Source organism: Chiloscyllium punctatum, chromosome 12 (genome assembly GCF_047496795.1).
Source record: "Chiloscyllium punctatum isolate Juve2018m chromosome 12, sChiPun1.3, whole genome shotgun sequence".
NCBI classification, from domain to species: domain Eukaryota; kingdom Metazoa; phylum Chordata; class Chondrichthyes; order Orectolobiformes; family Hemiscylliidae; genus Chiloscyllium; species Chiloscyllium punctatum.
In genome coordinates this window covers 48,744,605-48,770,173 of record NC_092750.1, presented here as the reverse complement: position 1 = coordinate 48,770,173, position 25,569 = coordinate 48,744,605, and the positions used below count along the sequence as shown (strand labels likewise).

The window sequence follows — 25,569 nt, the reverse complement described above, 5'->3', positions numbered from 1 at the left end:
AAGTAAGGCACTGTTAGAAATGTCTTGTAACTTGCAAGATCTTAGATATCAATCGAAAAGAAATTAGCTCTGTCTTTTGGCTGGTAAATGCCATATTTAGATTGCTGTATGCCTGTATGTGTTAAAAGAAGCTGATGCCATTGATTATCCAAATTATTTGACATCTAGGACTGTTGCCAATTGATTTTCAATTAGTTTCCCAGATTTTGGAGTCTTTGCTTTATATGAGGCCATCACTGCTAAACATGATGTGATTATTGCCTCCAGTCAATATCTTTACCTCATGTGCTAATGTTTCATAACACAAAAGAAAGTATGGATAGTGCTGTGCTGAAGGATTGCCAACTGATATTAATTGCAGCTGGCCATTTTACACATATATTACAGACACATAAGTAACAAGGTTAGTATTAGGCTCTCCTAACTTATATGCTCTGATACCAAAAGCCTGCCTCTTAAATGTTTGTTGATATACTGACTGGGAGGCAGAACACAACAACCATGATATCGGCCATTTGTGTATCAGAAAATGCAAGAGTCCCAACACTGACTTCTACAAAATTCCAATACAGACCCCCCTCCGGTAAAAAAAATCCATTAACATTACTTTGTTTCATGACACTCAGCCAATTCCATACCCTTTTTTATTCATGAGCTATAACTTTTCTCACATGTCTATTACATGACAATGTAGCAAATACCTTTTAGAAAACCATGTGTCTGCACTGACGGCATTACTCTTGTAAATTCTCACTGCTACCTCTTCGAAAAATTCCAGAACGTCAGTTATATATGATTTTCCCTTAACAAGTCCATGTTGACTTTCCTTAACCTAATTTTGTCAAGGGATTGTTATTTTTGCTTTGAATTATTGTTTCTTGAAACTTTATCACCATGTATATTAAAGTGACTGGCCTACAGTTGCTGGGCTTATATTTTCACATAAGGGTGTAACATTGTAATACTCCAGTCATACAGTCATCCAGCATGGAAACAGATCCTTTTGTTCCAACTCCTCCATGCTGACCAGGTATCCTAAACCCGAATTAATCTCATTTGCCTGCATTTGGCCCATATCCATCTAAACCTTTCCTATTCATATACCCGTCCAAATATCTTTTAAATGTTGTAACTGTACCTGTACCTACCACCTTCTCTCGCAGTATATTCATACATGCACCACCCTCTGTGTGAAAAGTGTCCATTCAGGTCCCTTTTAAATCTTTATCCTCTCACCTTAAACCTACGCCCCTCTAGTTTTGGACTCCCTTATCCTTGGAACAAGACTTTGATTATTCACCTTATCGATGCCTCTCATGATTTTCTAAATCTCTATTAGGTCGGTCCTCAACCTCTGACTCTCCAGTGAAACAGGTCCCAGCCTATCCAGCCTTTCCTTATAACTCAACTCTTCCAGTCCTGGAAACATCCTTGTAATTTTTCTCCATACCCTGTCTAGTTTAACAAGAACAAATCTGCAGGAGCTGGTAGAACAGCTTCATGTGTTAAACAAATTTATAACAATTCTTTACTTCAAGGTTTGAATTCAATGATAGAAGTTCTAATCAGCAGGGAGCCCGTTTGTGATTAGAGATCACCCTTTTAGGGCAGAGAGAAAGGGTAATCCCTTTCTCTCAGAGGTTTGTACAACTTTGGAACTCACTATCTCAGAACACCTTGAATTTCAAACACAGACAGATCGTCAATGATCTTATTAAATTATGGAGCAGGCTTGAGGTGCTAAATGATCTAATTAAGACCATAAGATGCCTCTAGTGCCATCCTTGAGTCTCAGGAAAATTGGAAAATTATGGTCAGTGTCTTTTCACTCTCACTTCCTTCAGTATCCTTAGATGCAAATCATTTGGATTTTTTACTTTAAGAACAAACAACCTATCCAATGCTTTCTTATCAATTTTAAATACTTCGAGTCTCTGAAGAATCTCCTCCTTCACCACAACTCAGGAAACATCATCTTTCTTTGAAAAGACAGATGTAAAGTATCAATTTAATATCTTCAGCCATGTCACTGCTTTGATACATAAATCATAAAAATGTTATTCCATTTAGATTGACAGAATGGCATGAATGTTCTTCCCTAGTCTGCATAGTCAGGATAAATGGTACATAATTTTCTGAAGCACAGTTTGGGAAGAAAATTAGGTAAATTAACATAAAAGACTGAGGAAATGGTATACCAATGTGAATGTAATTAAAGGGATTGTGTAAAGGAATAAATATGCACCAAGAGAATGTTATATCTGGGTAACACCATTAAAAACTGATCTCAAAGGCAGTATGCATCAAGATTTTCCTTATTTAGACCCTGTTAAGTAGCATTACATTTTCCATTAGATTAAAAAATGGAAATCAAATATAAGTGTGGGATCAGTGTGTTATGCTAGGAAGCTTCACAAACAAATTGGTGTTGCTTTACGACTGTTCTTATTATAATATTGTTGCTATCTGCTGACAGTACTCTGACTATTTAAAGTGGAATCAATAGACTTATTCGAAAATGATACACATAAGGAATGAACTATCTGAAGATACTAGTTAAAGTAAATAAGGGAATCTAGAAAGCATATTGCTGATCTTGGTTAAATGGTGACTTCTGATGCATTACTACATGCTGCAGAGTTCACTACCACTATTCCGCTTCATGCAATATGATGAATTTCTTGCCTGTGCTGAACAGGATGAGTGATGGAAGTTAAAGGAATTACCATTCAGAGTGTGAACAATATTGCCTGATGGCAACAGAATCAAAAATGGACTGTGTAAGTTTGGAAATTAAACATTGACGCCTGGTAGGGCCCACAATTTCAGGGGCATTCAAGTAAATAAAGACCTATACACAGAAAGTCTCAAGGGTGGTATTTGACTAGAAAGTAAGTGTGAAAAATAAAGAACAACATAGCTTGAGCTCACTTAGTTGGTAGATGGTGTTTTATGTAGTATGGTAGTTCCAGCACTCTGGAATTACCACAAACCATACCAGCTGTTCTTTATAATGTGGTAGCTTTAGCACTCCTAAAATTAGCACCAACCTTTCTTGTGGTACAGCTAGTACCATTGCCCTTTGCCCCTCTTTTGGTGCATATGAGGTGGATATCATTGGACTGAGATTAACTTTTAGTTGGGAAGTGGTAATACAGAGTCATAGAGTCATAGAGATACACATCATGGAAACAGACTCTTTGGTCCAACCCGTCCATGCCGACCAGATATCCCAACCCAATCTAGTCCCACCTGCCAGCACCCGGCCTATATCCCTCCAAACCCTTCCTATTCATATACCCATCCAAATGCCTCTTAAATTTTGCAATTGTACCAGCCTCCACCACATCCTCTGGCAGCTCATTCCGAAAAATAATTTTAGGGCTATTGGAAAATAGTAGAGATTGGGACTAAATTAGCTTGCACTTCTGAAAACCCCATGTACTTGGATGATGTTTGTTCTCTATGACTCTAAAAACCCTCGCGCATGGTCACGGAATTCCCAGAGCTCACAGGACAGGAAAGGTATGTCAGCAGAAATCCTGTCATCGATTTTTAAATCAGATGGAGAGAGGAATTCCCAGACTTTCCTTTGTCGCTGTTGTGAGTGTTGATTGGGTGCCCCCACATAGATCAACCAGAAAGCCTCAAACATCCATTGATCAGAAGGTCCCAAAGATAGACTAAAGATTTCAAAATAAGTTGACTTCTGCGTTTCTGTGAAATCCTTGCCCTCCAAGATGTACAGTTGTAATCAAGATTTAATTAAGAAATGCCCAATATCCTGTGACCAACACACTACTGCAGTTCTGCAATGTCTGCCATTGCACAAGCAATTCCATGTGTAACTTTTACTGGTCTACAGCCCCCTAGGAATACGCCAGATCATAAAAATGCTCAATCGCAGTAAATTTTAATTCCCTTGTTTGACTTAGAACATCTGCTGTTAAAATGACCGTAATAGTAAATAGATAGTAACTACTGTATTACACTTACCATCAAAGAAAAGTGTAAAATTTATCTTAAAAATGCATTTTCATTCAAGAATAGAGGGAGAACTAGTTATTTGGACACAGAACTGGCTTGAACGTAGAAGACAGAGGGGTGATGGAGGGTTCCTTTTCAAACTGGAGGCCTGTGACCAATGGTGTGACACAAGGATCAGTGCTGGGTCCACTGCTTTTCATCATTTATATAAATTATTTGGATGTGAATAAAGGAGGTATAGTTAGTAAGTTTGCAGATGACACCAAATTTAGAGGTGTAGTGGACAGCGAAGAGGGTTACCTTAGATACAATCGAATCTTGATCAGATGGGCCATTGGGCTGAGGAGTGGCAGGTGGAGTTTAATTTAGATAACTGTGAGGTGCTGCATTTTGGAAAGGCAAATCAGGGCAGAACTTATACACTTAATGGTAAGGTCCTGGGGAGTGTTACTGAACAACGAGACCTTGAAGTGCAGGTTCATAGTTTCTTGAAAGTGGAGTACCTGGTAGACAGGATAGTGAAGAAGAGTTTGGTATGTTTGCTTTTATTGGTTAGCGCATTGAGCATGAGTTGGGAGGTCATATTGAGCTGTACTGGTCATTGGTTAGGCCACTATTGGAATATTGCATGCAATTCTAGTCTCCCTGCTATAGGAAGGATTTTGTGAAATTTGTAAGGGCTCATAAAAGATTTACAAGGATGTTGCCAGGGTTGGAGGGTTTAAGCTACAGGAAGAGGCTGAATAAGCTGGGGTTGTTCTCCCTGGAGCATTGAAGGCTGTGGGGGACCTTATAGAAGTTTATAAAATCATTTGGGGCATGGATAGGGTAAATAGACAAAGTCTTTCCCCAGGGTGGGGGAGTCCAAAACTAGAGGGCACAGGTTTAAGGTAAGAGGGGAAGGATTTAAAAGGTATCTAAGAGGCAACTTTTTCATGCAGAGGATGGTGCATGTATGAAATGTGCTGCCAAAGGAAGTGGCAGAGGCTGGTTCAATTACAACATTTAAAATACATCTGAATAGATATATGAACGGGAAAGATTTGGAGGGATATGAGCCAAATGCTGGCAAAGAGGACTAGATTTATTTAGTTGTTGGCATGGATGAGTTGGACTGAAGGGTCTATTTCCATGCTGCATATCTCAATGACTCTCTTCAAACTTCATCTTAAATTAATGCTAAGTCATACTTACAATAATTACATGTTAACATTATTTAACCCCAGATTTAAAAACAAATTGTTTTTACACATTTTACACACCACACAGGCTTTGGCATGAATGTCTTGACAAATTGTCCACAATGGTATTTTCCTTTCCAGGTGCATAGACAATTTTCAAGTCACAGTGCTAGAGAATTAAGCTCTGTCAAAAAATCATGGGTTCTTGGTCTGAAACTTTCCTAAGAAAATCAAATGATTGTGGTCCATAGAAATGACAGTTTCTTTCATGTTGTTGCTGATACATATTTCAACATTATGTAGAGCCAATACAAGATTCAATGGGTGGAAATGCATAAGGGCCTAAGCAACATGGGCGATGGCAGGAATAGGAAGAGAAGAAGGTGTCCATCCAAACATCAGGAGCAACTCACCCAACTTTTATGCATTTCACAAGCAGCATGGCAGAATTTTTGCTAGATGGTGGTGAGTTGTCACTTAAAGGCAATTATTACTTGTTAAGCAGTTCATTGATAGCATTGCTCAGTTAGCTGAGATGGTTAGAGCATGGTGCTAATAAGTCCAAGGTTGTGGGTTCAATCCCCACATTAACCAAGTGCAGTGCTGAGGTGGATAAGCCAGTGATGTTTGAAGTGCCTTATCAGGGTTGGTGTTTTCTTTAAGGTGGCTCAGTGGTTAGCACTACTGTCTCACAGTGCCAGAGGGTTCAATTCCTGCCTCAGGCAACTGTCTGTGTGGAGTTTGCACATTCTCCTTGTGTCTGTGTGAGTTTCCTCCTAGCACCGGTTTCCTCCCACAGTCTGAGAATGTGCATGTTAGTGAATTAGCCATGCTAAATTGCCTGTAGTGTTAGGTGTAGGGGAATGGGTCTGAGTGGGTTGCTCTTTGGAGGTCGGTGTGGACTTGTTGGGCCAAAGGGCCTGTTTCCACACTGTAAGTAATCTAATCTAACTCACCTCATTAATATCCATCTTTGTCTTTTACCTCCAATAGTCAGAGGGAAATTGAGAAACAAACTTGTAAGGAGATCTCAGCTATCTGTAAGAATAATAGGGTAGTTATGGTAGGCGATTTTAACTTTCCAAACATCGACAGGGACTGCCATAGTGTTAACGGTTTAGATGGAGAGTAATTTGTTAAGTGTGTACAAGAAAATTTTCTGATTCAGTATGTGGATGTATCTACAAGAGAAGGTACAAAACTTGACCTACTCTTGGGAAATAAGGCAGGGTAGGTGACAGAGGTGTCAGTGAGGGAGCACTTTGGGACCAGCGACCATAATTCTATTTGTTTTAAAATAGTGATGGAAAAGCATAGGCCAGATCTAAAAGTTGAAGTCCTAAATTGAAGAAAGGCCAATTTTGACGGTATTAGGCAAGAACTTTCGAAAGCTGATTAGAGGCAGATGTTCGTAGTTTAAGGGACAGCTGGAAAATGGGAAGCCTTCAAAAATGAGATAGCCAGAATCCAGAGAAAGTATATTCCTGTCAGGGTGAAAGGGAAGGCTGGTAGGTATAGGGAATGCTGGATGACTAAAGAAATTGAGGCTTTGGTTAAGAAAAAGAAGGAAGCATATGTCAGGTATAGACAGGATAGATCGAGTGAATCCTTAGAAGAGTAAAAAGAAAGTAAGAGTATACTTAAGAGGGAAATCTGGAGGGAAAAACAGGAACATGAGATAGCTTTGGCAAATAGAATTAAGGAGAATCCAAAGGGTTTTTACAAATATATTAAGGACAAAACGGTAACGGTAAGGGAGAGAATAGGGCCGCTCAAAGATCAGCAAGGTGGCCTTTGTGTGGAGCCACAGAAAATGGGGGAACAAAAAAATGAATAATTTGCATCAGTATTTACTGTAGAAAAGGGTATGGAAGACATAGACTGTAGGGAAATAGATGGTGACATCTTGAAAAATGTCCAGATTACAGAGGAGGAAGTGCTGGATGTCTTGAAACAATTAAAAGTGGATAAATCCCCAGGACCTGATCAGGTGTACCCGAGAACTCTGTGGGAAGCTAGAGAAGTGATTACTGGGCCTCTTGCTGAGATATTTGTATCATCGACAGTCACAGGTGAGGTGCCGGAAGATTGGAGGTTGGCAAACGTGGTGCCACTGTTTAAGAAGGGCGGTAAAGACAAACCAGGGAACTATAGACCAGTTAGCCTGACCACGGTGGTGGGAAAGTTGTTGGAGGGAATCCTGAGGGATAGGATGTACATGTATTTGGAAAGGCAAAGACTGATTCGGGATAGTCAACATGGCTTTGTGCGTGGGAAATCATGTCTCACAAACTTGATTGAGTTTTTTGAAGAAGTAATAAAGAGGATTGATGAGAGCAGAGCAGTAGATGAGACCTATATGGACTTCAGTAAGGTGTTCGACAAAGTTCCCCATGGGAGACTGATTAGCAAGGTTAGATCTCATGGAATACAGGGAGAACTAGCCATTTGGATACAGAACTGGCTCAAAGGTAGAAGACAGAGGGTGGTGATGGAGGGTTGTTTTTCAGACTGGAGGCCTGTGACCAGTGGAGTGACCACAAGGATTGGTGCAGGGCCCTCTACCTTTTGTAATTTACATAAATGATTTGGATGTGAGCGTAAAAGGTACAGTTAGTAAGTTTGCAGATGACACCAACATTGGAGGTGTAGTGGACAGTGAAGAGGGTTACCTCAGATTACAACAGGATCTGGACCAGATGGGCCAATGGGCTGAGAAGTGGCAGACGGAGTTTAATTCAGATAAATGCGAGGTGCTACATTTTGGGAAAGCAAATCTTAGCAGGATTTATACACTTAATGGTAAGGTCCTAGGGAGTGTTGCTGAACAAAGAGACCTTGGAGTGCAGGTTCATAGCTCATTGAAAGTGGAGTCACAGGTAGATAGGATAATGAAGAAGACGTTTGTATGCTTTCCTTGATTGGTCAGAGTATTGAGTACAAGAGTTGGGAGGTCATATTACAGCTGTACTGGACATTGGCGAGGCCACTTTTGGAATATTGCGTGCAATTCGGATCTCCTTCCTATTGGGAAGATGTTGTGAAACCTGAAAGGGTTCAGAATAGATTTACAAGGATGTTGCCCGGTTGGAGGATCTGAGCTACAGTGAGAGGCTGAATAGGCTGGGGCTGTTTTCTGTGGAGGGTCGGAGTCTGAGGGGTGACCTTATAGAGGTTTACAAAATTATGAGGGGCATGGATAGGATAAATTGACAAAGTCTTTTCCCTGGGGTCGGGGAGTCCAGAACTAGAAGGCATAGGTTTAGGGTGAGGGGGGAAAGATATAAAAGAGACCTAAGGGGCAACCTTTTCATGCAGAGTGTGGTACGTGTATGGAATGAGCTGCCAGAGGAAGTGGTGGAGGCTGGTACAATTTCAACATTTAAGAGGCATTTGGATGGGTATATAAATAGGAAGGGTTTGGAGGGATATGGGCCGGGTGCTGGCAGGTGGGACTAGATCGGGTTGGACTGAAGGGTCTGTTTCCATGCTGTACATCTCTATGTCTCTATGACTGTATAACTCACCAAACAAGGTTGACATGGAATCCAGAGTAGGATTCAGCTCAACATTTGCTCTTATTTGCATCCAACAATATTACATCTCAGGGCATGATTCACAGGCATCAGTTACTTGCAACCCTTATCCATGGACATTGGCATCCAGCATCTGCCAACCATCGTGATCATCATGGCACTTCTTGGCTACATTGGCAGACCTCAGATGAGCCATTGACTCACAATCAAAAATGTACTGGCAACAAAGGCACCCATGAAGTTGGCAGTCATTTGCAATGTCACGCCATATTAGTCACAAAGCAACATTGCCCTTAGTATGAGTTGGCAGGCCTGACACTCCCTCATACATGCAACCCCATTTCTCAATTATGTCACTATCTAACCACCATGCTGCACATTTTACCTGTCTGTGGCTGTATCTCATGTGAGCACCCTCTAAATCAGCACTATCTTGTCCCCAGTATTCATTGTAGAGCCACTGATTATCACTGTCCAGTAGGAGAATATCAAACATGTAGTCTTTGTAAATCACCTCAGTATCTCTGGAAGATAAGACTTGCTTGTAACTTGTACATTTTCCAATCTGATTGTTGAAACGTTAACTTACAAAATTTCCATTTTGGATTAATTCTCCCATTGCTCTCATGGTTCTATTTCACTCCCTACTTCCTTCACTACCATTTGTCCACTTTTCTCCTGACTTTCATCCCTAGAATAGTATCTTTTCAACATGTTAACATGATACATTTGCTAACTCCTTTTGTCTACAGTACCAACTATATGATTCACATCATTGTTTCTTCTTGATTGATAGGGTCATAATTTTCCTCATATTCTCATTCTTTCCTATAGCTTGAGGGACCTTTGATTTTCTCCCTTGAAATTTCCACAAGTGTCTAATTAGGTTTCAGTCTTTTAGCCCCAAACTTCAATAGAAAAGCTGCAGGCACAAGCTCATCAGCATTGAGTATTGCCTCTTTGACAGTTGCAGAATGTTCTTTTAACAAGTTGGTGTTCATACTCATAGCTGTCAAAACGCTTAGTAATATTAAGGTCTAACTCTCTTGCAGCCATGTCCAGTTACCTTCTCAAATGAAGTGAAATGCCTTTCAGCTCCATCCTCATTAAACTTAAGTATGAAGTATAGATTCTTAGTTAAGTCAAAACCCTCAGTGGAATCATAATCATTCTCTAGGCTACTACCATTCTTCCTTCTTTATTCTAAGCTTTGCTTTGGCTAACTCCAGCTGTTCAACCTTTCGGTTTCTTTGGAGTTTTCTTAATTTTATTTCTCTCTGCTCATCTCTGTCCTTTCCTTCCAATTCAAGTTTTGTTATTTCCAGTTACCTCTGATTTTGATTTTCCTCTTTTTTTGAATTTATGTCTTTTAATTTCTAACTTAATTTTCACTAATTCTTTCTCCCATTTCCAAATGTTGAATAATTACATGAAGCATCCTGTCCTTATGAGATTCTGCTTTTGCTTCTCCCTTCAAGTTATCCACTAGTGCCCTGAATTTGGCCTTTGCCAAAATTTAAAATAATCTATTGTTATGTCTTCCACTCTTAGAAACATTCAAGGCAGTCTAAAAGATTTTGGGCAATAATCTTCACCACAATATAGTTGCTTTATGCTTAGAACCTGTCTACAGCTCTTCCTTGAACAAAAAAGATACAGAGCCCCTTCAATCCCATGAATTCATACAATCTGCCAAGAGCCCCAACTGTTATGATCCAAGCTGATGTTATTGCTGGAGTAGTCAGAGTGAAACTGGGCTTGATAGATCATATTTTAAATTGCTTTGGTTTTTAACAAAGTGGTCATTTGCTGAAACATAAGTCCACAATGATGTAGCTTTTGCTTGCTATAGCAGTAAAATAGAAATGTATTAACAAAAAGAAACAAAAGCGTAAATCAAACTATCAACTTCATTTTTTGAACACATAGTAAAGCATAATCTCATCAAATCCCAAAAACTCATTTTGATATATCCTTTTCTTTTCAGGAGTATTGTTCTATTTAAGCATCTTCATCGAAAGACTTAATGGGACTGTCCAAACTTAAAATATTTATCTCTGAAAAAGTCTGCCCCTCTCCTTCTAAACTAAGACAATTTATCTTGTTTGGTCATAAAACCCTATCAATGTGCATTTAAAAAGTTGAAAAGCAAAACCTGAGAAACTGTTTTAAAAGAAGTAATTATGGCTACATGAATATTTACAAGCTAATTGTTAACTTCAGACCCATGGAAAACCCACCTGTTACTAACTGAAAAACCAAAAGCCAAACTCACAATAAATAATATTTAAATTTGTTATAAATAGCACAGTATATAACACAAAATAAAAATTGAATGAATTCAAACTAATGTTCTGTACTTGTGCAAAGATGTTTCTATTGGAGATGTCACTACTTTATTGTTAACTCCCACTAGGCAACCCATTTTTACCAACTCCTCCCTCCATGGATTACAGGCACACCTCTACCATGGAGCCTACAATGGAGATGCACCATGGTACGGTTTGGGCAAAGTTTGAATGTAGCTAGGCATTCTAGTCTTCCTGGTATTACTCCGCTAAAACTGTTGCCAATACAGTACTGAATGCAGTCCTCATAGTGCATCTTAAAGTGAGGATATAATATTGTACTTTTTCCAGCAATAACTATCATATTCGACCAATCAGTTGAGCTCTCCATTGCTACTGCAATATGGTAAATTTTTATTATTGATTCTTGAGTTTATTTGGGGTTATTACTTCTTTCAGTTTATTGTTAAAAGCATGTAAGCAGGCAAGAATGCTATACCAAACTTCTATGTTGCTCTCTGTTGTCTGACTATTACTGCTAGTTAAGACTAAAGCTGGCTGTCATTTGATACTGAAATCCCACATTGTTAGAGAAAATTTATGTATTTTATCATAATTGATACACAGATAATTGGCTTGACTTTAGAACACCAACCAATTATCTTCCAGAAATGTTTGTGAAGAAGCCTCAATGTTTTATGATTGCTGTGATAAGTCACTGACATGGGGGAATAGACTCCTAATTAGTGTGGCAGTCAAGGTTGATTGGGGCTGCAAATGGAAACAGCATGACTTGTTAAAAATATACATTCTGAAAAAATGTGGTTCATACTGGTCAAACTATCGGTGCCCTTCTAATTCACAATTGCCTGTCCATGAATGCTGTGTGCTTTGCTCTGCTAGAAGAAGTTTTAAAAACATTCAATACATACATTTTTGCTTAAAAAAAAATCCATGATAATATATAGTGCATTCTGTTGGGCTCTAGTTGCCCATTCTCTTTCTAAACATACTGAACCAATTATGTTGATTTTTGAAAATCGTTAGTAAACACACTAGCTTGCCAACAAACATATTACTTGTTATTCCTGTTCTGTTTGTAGGAAGCAGTATGCAATGTATAAATTATATTTGTTTTAATGTGAGATAATTTCAGGCATATCTGAAATGAAAAATATGAGGTTTGTGGAGGAAGGCACATTAAAATACATAATAGATTCAGCAAATGAGTGGAAACATAATGCATGCAGGAATCTGTCTAGACACTGTCTACTTCGCTAATTGTAGAAGCTTGTGAAGCTTAGAAATAAACCAGCATCAGATTTATATACAAAAGTATCAAATCAATGAATCTCATTAAATTTTATATAGCAATTGGATCCACAATTGAATTTTAAATGATGACTTAAGATTTGATTTTTTGAGGACTTCATGGCGTGAATATATTTATATTCTTACCCTTTGTTAAAAGAAAATGAATCAGTTTCCCTTCCCCTGAGAAGCAGGAAATTAAGAAACAAATAATAGAATGTATAAATAAGGTGTGATTCTACCCAGTGGCTGACACACAATCTGGTGCTCCATTGCAGCGCAGTTCTCAAATATGTGGAAAATCATGGATTGTACCCCTTCAGCTCCCCAAGGCACCCACCTCCCTGTGAACACTGTTTCCCACTGGGAATACCAGATTGTGAAATCATCCCTTTACGGTTTATTTCGTACTTCCTAAAGAAATATATCTGGTTACAATTTCAGTCCCTGAGGCTGCTACCATCAGAGCTGAACAGGTGGTGGGTAGCAAAAGTTTGGCTATGATGCATCATTTTCCCAACAAGCATGAATGGCCAAATAATCTTTCAGATTGACATGATGTGAAATTTTCAAAAAGCAGACAAAGCTTCATTCAAATGTCGTGATACATTCACTTGAAACTGAATCCACAGAAATCAAGACTGAGCTGTACACTATCTTTGTGTATCCAGAGTAGACCGAAGGGATGCCATAGAAACAATAGGGTCAAAGCCTTTCATATTATTTTGTTTTTCCGTTCATTGCTACCTTTAAAGGTTCAAAATAGATTTAGAAGAATTATTAGCCTTGGGAAGGGGTTTGCAGCTAAAATAAATAAGACAAACTCATTCTGATGGCTTGAAAAGCAATCTGTGCACAAATAGCACAGTAACACAATATTTGATCCTCACCACCTTGTCCAGCTCCACATTCCCTGCATAATAAGCTAGAGAAACTTATTTATGGCAATAGTACAGAAAACTTGTGCTGAAGAACTAAAAGCACCGGAGCCAATACAGCTACAACAACTACAATGTGGAAAATTGTTAAGATATGTTCTGAGCACACAAAAAAGGACTAATCCAACACCACCAGAAAAATTCCTATGATTCTATTGTCAATAATCCACGAAGCAATAGAAAGGTTTCACACTTGCAAAGGAATAACCTGCTCACATGTACTTGGGTTCTGCCAGGGCCACTGTGGCTGACCTCATTAAAGCCTTGGGTACAAAGGCACTGAGAAGAACTGAAGTCCAAATTTGAGATGCCCTGAGGCGTGGTACATTGGTGAAACCAAGCAGACGCTACAACTACAGATGAATGAACACCGCACAACAATCACCAGGCAGGAGTGTTCTCTCCCAGTCAGGGAACATTTCAGCAGTACAGGCCATTCAGCCTCGGACTTTCAGGTGACCATCCTCCAAGGCAGGCTTTGGGACAAGCAACAACGCAGAGTGGCTGAGCAGAAGCTGATAGCTTGGGTTCATATCACACTACAGATAACCCCACTACACTATAAACTCTCTCACACATACACACACTCCTACATATACATATCCATACAGAACCTCGATCATACATAAGCTCTCTCATATGCACACACATACACTCCCGCACTCTCACCCACACAAGCACCCTCTCACAGGCTTATACCCCATTTCTCTCTCTCTCTCTCTCTCTCTCAAACACACACACACACTTAACCAACCCTACACACATACACACACACTCTATCACATGCAGTCATACCCACAGGCACACACCCACATGAACACATTCATTCTGCCTCTCCTAAATGTGCAAACATATAAGTTTATGGGGTGAATTTGTTTTTGCAGAATTACAGTATACTTTACTCAAAAACTGCATGAATCCATATAAAAATCTGTAAATCCCACTTTAGAACTCAACATTGGGACACAGATAGACCTCGCATCTCTGAGCTGAGATGGCACCTATTGTTAGAAAAGCTAGACCTATCTTGAAAATGTAATTTAAAAGAAGTTCTGAGATTTACATGTCAAAGAAACCAACACATCCCATTTTAAAAGATGATCTAAAATTGTTTAATGTATCACCATATATCCATGATACTCATTTGGCTATAAATTCTATGTCTTATGATCTTATTCTTCACAACCACCTGATGAAGAAGCAGCGCTTCGAAAGCTAGTGCTTCCAAAGAAGCCTGTTGGACTATAACCTGGTGTTGTGTGATTTTTATTTTGGACACCCCAGTGCAACACCGGCTCCTCTAAGTCCAAACGTGAGGTGAGAGTGACTGTCCTTTACATCAAAACGACATATGGCTGTGCATGGCATCTTAGGGACCCTAAGAAAACTGGAGTCAATAGGAATTGGGAGAAAATCTCTCTTTTGGTTGGAGTCATGCCTGGCACAAATGAAAATGGTTGTTATTTTTCAACATCAGTCACCTCAGCTCCAGGACATCTCTGTAGAAGTTCTTTAGGATAATGTCCTAGGCCCAACCAGCTTCAATTGCTTCATTAATGACCTTCCCTCTGGCATGAAGTCAGATTGGTGATTCTTGCTGATGACTGCACAATATTCAGTACCCTTTGAAACCCCTCAGATACTGAAGCAAGCTATGTTCAACTGCAGCAAGACCTGGCCAATACTCTGTTTGGGATGACAAATGATTTTCATGTCACAGAACTGCCAGGCAATGATTCGCTCCAACAAATAAAAATCTGACCATCAAATATCTTGATGATCAGTGCCACTACGATTGCTCAATTCATCGCGATGAATAAAGAGGGAGTTAACATTGACCAGAAACTGAACTGTACTAACCATAAAAATATTACAGATGCAAGACCAAATCAGAAGCTGGGATCTCTGTGGTGAGTGAGATAACCACCCAATTCCTGTCTGCTGTCGACATGGCACAAATCAAGAATCACTCTCCTGGATTACTGCAGCTCCAATAACACTGAAGAAGTACAGAACAAGCTAGTACCAAGCATCCCACTTGGTTGGCATATCATCTACCACCTTCAATATTCACTCCCTTCACCAGCAATATGCAATAGGAGCAATATGTACCATTGACAAAAATTCACTGCAGTAATCCAATAAGCTTACTTAGCTTAATTAGTGCTCAATATAAGCTTTGTTTAGAGGTGTCTGTTTTGGTTGGTCCTTCTTTATTGTCATCTTGAGACAGCAGCCTATCATCACTGTGAGCAACCCAGACCAAGTTTAACTGCTATGGACATTAACCTGATGTCATTCCACCCATCTCAGCTCTCAACTGGTTATGCTCTGTTAAACTCAAGGTTTCAATATTCAACATGAAAAAAATAGGCTTAGCATGACCTTTATGTATGATGATGAAAACAAGATTGCATAAATAGCATCAAGACCAGGTTTTAAAATGATTAAATGTTGTTGTTGTAAGTTGGTGTTGACTAAATACTGAATAGTCATTACTGTTTTCTATTGCTTTCCTTTATGTTTTTATTGAAATTCACCTAGATATTTAGTCATAAGTTAAGTGTTGGAAAGTATATTTTCAACTGTCTAAGAATGAAAAAATAACCATCATGTATGATGAAGTCAATCAATCATAACAGTATGTCAATTCACTTTTGAAAAGAAAGTGTTTGAGAACTAAAAATAGATTGGAAACAGGAAGAAGCAATGGTAAATAGAACTTGCTATATTTATTAAGAATTTTAAAACTCACTTATATTTACTCACTAACAGAAAAGTTGTATGTCAAATCAATCTGTAAGAATGCAAGCCTATAAACGTTAAACATTTTTGCTAGGTTTCATTGGAGTTCTTGTAAACCATATTGTCAGTAAAAAGAGCAAAATTGTAATTCTGCTGGAAGAAATAATAAGCTAATCATAAACAGAAAATGTTCAGCAGCCTCTCAGTTCTTTTTATGATGAGGAATTGTATAATCTGATTAGTACTTACACATGAAATAAGGACCTTGCTGTGCTGGGAGTCACAGCTTCACACACATGGACATAGTGTTACCTACATCCTTAACTGTTTGCCATGTTTGGTGGTTCACTGAGCTTTACAGCTAAATATATATCTCATCGCCAAAGCTATTTGTGATAATTGTATATATTCCTTGTGTTTCTTAAAGTGAACATTAATGATTTGATGTAATTCTTGTCCTCAGAGACTTGTAGGTGTCAATTATCATCATTTATTCAGTTATTAGTAAGGCAGATGGGTTATGGATGAGGCCAGACCACTCAAAACATTCCTGAGCAGGCAAACCAGGCCATAACTTTGCAATATGTTGCAGTAAGTGTATGATGAAAGTTACCCGGATTTAGCTAACTAGTTTGACTACTAGGGTTTAAAACAGACAGAAATTTATTCACAAAATTACACAATGAAACACAAAGAATAGAAATAAAAACCCGTACAGAACTAAATCTATCCAAACTAGACCTAATTATGTTGTTCCAAGTATACACAACAGTCCCAATAAGAAAACCTTCTTGAAAAACAGGATAAAAATGGAACAGATGCTTACAGGTTGAAGTTAGAAGGGCAGAAAGAGAGAGAGTTCATTTTCACACAGCTCACTATTGAACTCCCAACTAGCTCTGGACTGAACTGCTCAGCTAGATAGCTGACCACTCCCCTTTCATTATACTGGTCACTTCTAAAACATGGAGAAAGTGAGGACTGCAGATGCTGGAGATCAGAGCTGAAAATGTGTTGCTGGAAAAGCGCAGCAGGTCAGGCAGCATCCAAGGAACAGAAGAATCGATGTTTCGGGCATCAGCCCTTCTTCAGGAATGAAGAAGGGCTGATGCCCAAAACATCGATTCTCCTGTTCCTTGGCTGCTGCCTGACCTGCTGCGCTTTTCCAGCAACACATTTTCACTTCTAAAACATGACCATTTTGGCCTGAAGTCTCATCTGTTTACATATAGGCAAAAAGACCTCTCGATACCCTTTAATCTCTCTACCAAACCAGTCTAATTGGCACCGGGAGTGGTTTACAATCTCTCTAAAAAAATCCAACAACACAGTATCCTTGAGAAAAAGATCAGCTTTTAGAAAGAAGGACCAGCTTTGTGACAGATGTTGAAATAATTTGATTGTGCATACGTTATGACCTGGGCTGAATCATATTTTGCAATCACAAAATCTAAATTATGAAAATACGTTAAAATGGTACTTTACAATTTTAAATTAATAAATGCCAAAAAGCTGTATTTTGTTTATTTTGTGGAACTTTCTGAGTATGTCTGTTTTTACTCTTTCCCCATACACCTAATGTGACTCACCACTTAGTGTTAGGCTATTAGATGGCTTTTCAAATGCAATGTTTGAAAGTGTATCCAAACATAAAATTGCAATGTTTTAGAAGTTAATAGTACTTACTGTCTCATATCCACCACAGTCCTGTAATTTATTAAGTAAAGCATTCATTTCATGCATTTACTAATGAGCTAATACAAATGGACTGCCAGTCTCTGTGTGGCTAATTCTGTATGCATATGAAATCACACACATAAGTTCAACACACACTTGAGTGAATATGATTGATGTCATTTTTAAAAAAATAGGTTTTAGCCTGACCTTTATGTATTAAGATAAAAATAAGATTGCATAAATAGCATCAAGGCTAAAAAGCATCATTCTGCTTCATTTGACATGCTTCACACAATGTAAGAGTTAGGCCTAGCTTGATTGATTTTGGAAAAATGGCATGACTTAATATTCATAAACAAATGGGGTCTTGCATTAAAGTCATTGAGATCCTGCACTTGGTCTTCTCCTTCCATGTGCTGTCTACCTCCAGTGTCTCCAAGAGACAGATTGAGTCAATGCTCCCAATGTTGTGTTGTGTCAGATTGGACCAGTTCTTTGAATGTATACCAGCCTTTACATCAGTTTAGAGACGTCTCCACAGTTGTTGTATATTCCCGAGATTTTGATTACCAGACTACCAATTGTACAGTCCATGTCTTCAATCTGTCACAATAATATATAAAATAATGGCCTTGTTATGGCTACCCTTCAGCCTTCCCAATTTATAAACCAAAATAATGCAATTTTTAAAAAAAAACTTTACATGGTTGTATCAGACAACTTCATATATACTACTTCTATATGAAGTTATAGTTTTTGTACAAAAAAGGTAAATTCAAAATAATAAAAAAAATCAAAATAAGCAGCTTCAGGATGGCGCCAGATATGGTCAACTCCTTGTGTGCTCCTGCGTGCAGATCTAAGTGTCCTATTTCCTACAATCGTGCTACACTCTTTAACTTAATAGCATACTTTTAAAAATTACTAATAACTATGTTATATCTAGACTCACAGGTTTGAAGCTCCTCCAATCCTCAAATTCAACTTACTGGATGAAGGCAGCAGACCTCATGGTGCCCATGATCCATCCGAAAGGAAGAAGGCCAAGCCAGCCAGAGGCAGCATATGCAACCCAGGCTTGGGGCCTGCCGAAAAATGGAGGGACCTGAGAGACCTGTCCCAGGAAGGAGAACCGACACAAAATGCTCCTGGCCCCATAAGATGCCTGCCTGACATGCAATCTATCAGAACGTACCTGGAGAGCAGCCCAAACAATTGTGCAAAAAACATGGCTGAATCTGGTAAAAAAAATCATACAGTAAATTACCTGCTTCACTAGGTCCTAAGTAGATCCTCTGCAAAAATACACTAAACTGCAACCTACCTGCTCCACAGGGTCTGAGGAAGGACCACTTAACTGGAAGCAGTCACATGCTGGTCTGCTAGTAAGACTGAGACTACATGGTTTCAGTCTTATCTTACTCCCTAGCTTACTCCTGGTAAATGTACAATCTCTGGAGAACAAGATGGACGAACTCAGATCACAGCTCAGCTTCCAGCGTGAACTGAGGGACTGCTGCGTACTCTGCTTCACAGAAACCTGGTTCAACCCATCCATTCTTGACTGTGCACTTCAGGCTGATGCTTTCTCTATCCATCGTATGAGCCATACAGCATCCTCGGCTAAGAGAATGGCTGGAGGGAGTTGCCTTTTAATCAACAAATTGTGATGCATGGACATTGCAACTCTGGGCAGCCATTGCTGCCCAAACCTCAGATTCCCCTGCATCAAATGCCACCCCTTCTATCTACCATGGGAATTTACTGCTGCTATACTAGCTGCTGTTTACATACTGCCACAAGCAAAGGTTGAGGAAATTCTGGATGTGCTGTAGTCCACCACTAACACCCTGGAGACGGAACATCCCGAGGCCCTGTTTATTGTAACTGACAACTTCAATTAAGCCAATCTAAGGGAGGTATTGCCCAAGTACCACCAGAATATTACGCGCCCCACTAGGGGCTTGAACATTTTAGACCACTTCTACACCACTGTGAAAGATGCCTACTGCTTCATCCCCCACCCTCATTTTCGGAACTCCAACCACAATGCCGTTGTTCTTCTCCCAGCTTACAGGCAAAATCTCAAGCAGGAGGCACCCTCGCGGATACAGGTCCAGTACAGGTCAATAGAGGCAGAGGATCAACTCCAGTGCTGTCTGGAATCGGCTGATTGGGCCATGGTCAAACAGTCTGCAGGTATCTTGGACGAGTTTGCCACCACTGTCACAAACTTTATCAGCAAGTGTGTGGAGAACTGCATACCGAGGAAGACAATCTAGGTGTTTCCCAACAGGAAACCCTGGATGAATCAGAACATACAGAATCTGCTAAAAACCAAATGTGAGGCCTTCAGATTAAGAGACCCACTCAAATATAAGGAATCCAAGTATGACCTTCACAGAGTCATTAAGACAGCTAAGGACCAATACCAATTCAAACTAGAGACCCAGATAGACATCCTGCAACTATGGAAAGGACTGAATGACATTACAGGTTCTAAAAAGAGAAATGCAAGATAGCAGATGATAACAGATCCCTCCCAGATCATCTCAATGCCTTCTATGCTTGCTTTAAGTAGAATTTCAGTGCAGCGGTATCACCTATTCAAACAAGTCCTGACAAACCTATCCAAACAGTCACTGCATCAGAGTTCAGATCAGTTTTCCTTTGTGTGAACCCAAGGAAAGCAATGGGACCAGATGGAGTACCAGGCCATGCACTTGGAGCATGCGCAGATCAACTGGCAGAGGTCTTCTTGGACATCTTTAACCTCTCCCTTTAGCAGGCCTCTGTTCCTGCCTGTTTCAAGATGGCCAACATCATCCCTGGGCCCGAGAAGGCTCATGCAGCACGTCTCAATAAGTACCACCCAGTGGCCCTAACTTCAGTGGTCATGAAGTGCTTTAAAAAGCTGGTCATGGCATTAGTCAACTCTAGCCTCCCCACTACTATTGACCCACTCCAATTTGTCTATTGGACCAACAGATCCTCGTCAGATGCCATATCACTTGCCCTTCACTCCTCCCCAGAACACCTTGACACCAAGAACAGCTACGTAGGAATCCTACTCATTGACTATACTTCAGCCTTCAACACTTTTATCCCCTCGAGAATGATTACTAATCTTGGTGATCTCGGACTAAGCCCCACTCTCTGCAACTGGGACCTCAATTTCCTGACTCACAGGCCTCATTTAGCGAAGATTGGGACAATATTTCATCCTCACTAACACTCAACACTGGAGCCCCCCAGGGATGCATACTCAGCCCCCTACTGTACTCACTGTATACCAATGACTGCATCACCAAATACCAGATTAATGCCATTTACAAGTTCGCTGATGACACCAATTTAATCAGTTGTATCTCAGGTGGCGATGAAACAGACGACAGATGGGAGTTAGAAAACCTGGAAAAATGGTGCACTGAGAATAACCTAGCTCTCAATGCAGGCAAAACCAAGGAATTCATTATTGACTTTCAGCAGGATGTTACTCATGCCCTCTTACACATTAACAGCACAGAGATGGAATGAGTGGAGAGTGCCAAGCTCCTGAGAGTGGTAATCAACAACAAGCTTTCTTGGACTCTTCATGTGGACGCACTGATTACAAAGGCCCAACAACATCTCTTCTTCCTCAGGCAGCTGAGAAAATTTGGCATGACAGTGAATACCCTTGCCAACTTTTGTAGGTGCGCTATCAAGAGCATTCTGTCTGGATGTATCAGTACCTAGTATGGCAACTGTACCATTCAAAATCGGAGACTGTTACAGAGAGTGGTGAACTCGGCCCGGACAGTCACAAAGGCCAACCTCCCGTTTATAGAATCCATCTACCAGGCCCGCTGTCAAAGAAAGGCCACCGGCATTCTCAAAGATCTATCCCACTGTAGCAATGCTTTTCTACAACCTCTGCCATCGGAGAGAAGGTACAGAAGCATGAACACATGCACCAGCTGGTTTCAAAACAATTTTTACCCTACTGTTGTTCGAATACTGAATGGACTCACAAACTCTTAGCATTCACCTGTACCTGTATTTTTTTTTTGTTTTTGCCGTTGTTTACCTACTATTTAGTTATCTTTGGTATTTAACTCTGTGATCTGCCTGTATTGCTCGCAAGACAAAGCTTTTCACTGTGTTTCGGTACATGTAACAATAAATTCAATTCAATTCAATTCAAGGAATTAGTATCAAATTCCAGAGGTTTCTGCAAATGTTCATGTCATATGAGAGTGGAGTTTCCCTTTGTTTTGTTTTATGCATCACACACGTTATCCTTTACCACCTTGGCTTTCAGCAACCTGTGCTCAATGATTTACTGAATCTGTATTCCTATCTAATCTACACACTGTACCAAATCTGAACTTGTGACTAGTAATTTCTTATGACGATGGATCTTAGCATTCTTGAAAAGGAGGATGGTAAATATCACTCTTATCTTGAGTGATCTCCTGTTAAAGCTTGGCCTAAATATATCTGACTAATTTGTGAAATAATTAATTAAGTGGACCAATAATTCAAATTAGTAGAAGGTCTATTCATCCTGTACAATCATTAGTATCTGTTCAATGCCTGGTTTTCTTTTGTGTGGTCATATTGAATCTGTATTGGTGCTTTAGGATCTGATCTCCTTTTAGTTAGCAGCAGTTTCACCACTTCCATTAAGTTTCATTGAACAGTCATGACAAAAATAAAGGCTGTTTGAAGTCCATGCCAGTTCAATGCAAGAACAATTTAGTCAGTGCCATTGTTGACACTGCAAATTCAGGTACATACTCAATTCCCTTTTGTAAACCATAATTTAATCTGTCTTGACTATCTTCTCAGGATGGGCATTTAAGATTTGAAGCACTTGTTGCATTGAGAAGGATCATTATGTTGTTGTCAATCACCCTAAATTTATCTTCTCTGGTAACAATCTTTTCTCTGTGGTAACAATTTCTCTCTGTCTAGTGCATCAAGACTCTGAATGAACTTGAATACCTCTGTTAAATCTTCATCCAACTTTCTCCTCTCTAAGCAGAGCAACCATATAATCCATTAACTGAAGCTCCTTATCCATGGAATCATTCACATGAATTTTTATTGCATTCTCCCTCTCAAACTTTTACATCCTTCCTAAAGTATGGTGCCCATATTTACACAGAATACTCCAGGCCAAACCATGTTTTCTAAAGATTCATTCTAACTACCTTACTTTTCTCTGCTATATCATACCCGCTTTATAATTGTACCCTTCATTTTATATTGCCTGTCCATGTTCCTCCCACCACAATGTAACACTTCATAGTGCTAGTGGAAATAATTTATCTCTGTCTCCTCTGTTTGGACACCTCATGATCTTGAACATTTCTATGAAATCGCCTCTCAACTTACTCCCAAAGGAGAATGCTCCCCAGCTTCAAGTATTTGCTTAGCTTTGGACATTTTTGAACAAAAGTCATGTCCTTTCTCTATTTTCTGTTGAATTTGTCCATTGTCTTGACCAGTGTGCAAAGCAGATGATGTCAGCTCAGTTGCTCATTATGTGTAATGTTTGATACTCAATTCTATTGTGATCACAGTTCGAAACACAATTCTACCTCACTATGCCAAAAAAGAAATATTGCAGTAACTGGCACTGTTTTCTAATAAATATCATAGTCTCACAGACTTGTACAGCATGGAAGCAGACCCTTCAGTCTAACCAGTCTATGCCATGAACGTAATCCAAACTAAACTAGTCCCACCTGCCTCCTCCTGGTAAATCTTTCCTATTCATGTACTTGTCCAAATGACTTTTAAACATTGCAATCGTGCCTACATCAACCACTTCCTCAGGAAGTTTATTCCACACACAAACCACACTCTATGTGAAAAATGTGCCCCTTATATCTTTTTAAAATCTCTCATCTCTCACCTTAAAGTGTGCACCCTGTCTTGAAAGCCCCCATCCTAGGAAAAAGATACTACCATCAACTCTATCTATACCCATCATGATTTTATAAAGTCCAATAAGGTCGCATCTCAACCTCCTACACCCAGTGTAAAAAGTCCTGGCCTAACTGGCCTTTCGTTATAACTTAAACCCTCCATACCTGGCAGAATCCTGGTAAATCTTTTCTAAACCCTCTCTAGCTTAATATTATCCTTCCTATAACCGGGCGACCATAACTAGATACAGTATTCCAGAAGAGGCCTCACCAATGGGCTGTATAACCTCAACATGATTTCCCAACTCCTATACTCAAAGGACTGAGCAATGAAGGCAAGTGTGTTAAACGCCTTTTGAACCACTGCTCGTTTAACATGGTTATCCTGTCCTTGCCTTATTTTTTCAGAGAGGTCATAAAAGCAGCAATTCGGAAAAGTCTGATTTGGATTGGTTTTAGGGACAGTTTGATTATAGCTAGCAGATACTGCCACAGGAAAAAGGCTTTCAAGTTTAAAAATACACTTGAACAATGAAAGGAAAATGGCCAGTGCTCCCAGCTCAGTTTTTCTCTGGTTTGGCTAGTGTTTTAAGGCTGCTGATCCAAAAAACAGCTACATGGAAGAGAGTATTCGATGCTGCCTTCTCTCTGACTTTGCTCTTATAAGACTCTGTATTTGATTTTACCTTTTGTGCCAAGGGGTGTTTATGGGGATTGTTGCAAGTATATGGAACAGCATCATTAATTTAGGATAGTCCGTCAGGATTTTGGATAGGTTAAATTATTCAGTATTCACTTCTTGCTTATTTGTATTTTATTAAGCAATCTTGCAAATCAATTCTGTTTTGTTTTAAACTGAGTGGTTTGATCAGCTGCATCACTCCTGGAATATCCACATGCACCTACTGAAAACAACTAGCAAGATTAGAGTCTGGGCTACCTCCTTGAAATATTTTGAGGGGGTCTGGCCTGGTGCATATCACCACACTGTCTATATGTGGCGCAAATTTCAAAGAATTATGTACCTGAACCCCTGGCTTCCTCTACTCTACAACACTACCCAAGGCCTTACCATTAATTGTATAGGTCCTACCTCTGTTTGGTGTGCCAAAAATGTAATACCTTGCATTTATCCAGATTGAATTCCATCTGCCATTTTTCAGTCCATTGACCCATTTGATCATGATCCTTTGTAATCTGAGTAAACCTTCTTTGCTATCTACTCTGCTATTTCTTTTTGAAAAAAATCTGTTATTATCCATCTCTAATCGCACTGAAGAATGTGTGGTCCTTGTCCTTTAAAGTGGTAGAGTTTGAGGCTTCAGAATGTACTGCCAATTGTGCCATGGTGAGTTGCTTCAGTGCATCTTGTAAATAGTACACTATGCTGTCACTGTGCATTAGCGGTGAAGAGAACTGATGTGTCATATGGTAAATGGGATGCTGATGACTGGGTTACTTTGTCATTGATGATGTTGTTCTTCTGAAGTGTTGTTGGAACTGCACCCATCTATGCAAGTGGGACGTATTCCATTACACTCCTATCTTGTAGATGCATTCTATGTGGACTCCACTTCCTGTTTAGTTCATTTTGCCACCTGATTCAGGGAATCTCACGAGATCAATTTTTTTTTGTATCATTCTAGGTCAAATTTCCCCTTCACCAAGTGATCAGCCTACAGATGATGGAGCAAATAAAGGTATAAGAGCCATACCAGAACAGAGAAAAGATGCCACAGTATGTTCAGACTGCTTACCACAACCTTCAAATGAAACACCAAAAGAAGGTTCATGCATTCATTCATCTCCATTACAAAGCTCCTCAGACAGTAAGAAAAGTAAATTTGCTTGCCAATCAGCAAGCTCACAAGTCCATAGCAAAAACACTGAAGGTAAGATTATTAATGACTAAATTGTTGACCATAGCAGACTAAAATTGGAAATTGCATTCAATTTAATAAAAGTTTTGGAAATATTAATTTTAATAT

The 25,569-nt window shown here is 39.5% G+C and overlaps 1 protein-coding gene across 9 annotated transcripts in view; it reads left to right on the top strand.

The window, feature by feature from the left end:
• The window catches only part of LOC140483845 (myoD family inhibitor domain-containing protein-like), a 97,161-nt gene that overhangs the window by 59,641 nt on the left and 11,951 nt on the right, over positions 1-25,569 (top strand). For all 9 annotated transcript variants that reach the window (XM_072582554.1, XM_072582547.1, XM_072582546.1 and 6 more), the window contains one exon: positions 25,228-25,473. In XM_072582554.1, coding sequence (XP_072438655.1) covers positions 25,228-25,473 — 246 coding nt within the window. The remainder of the gene's footprint in view (positions 1-25,227; positions 25,474-25,569) is intronic.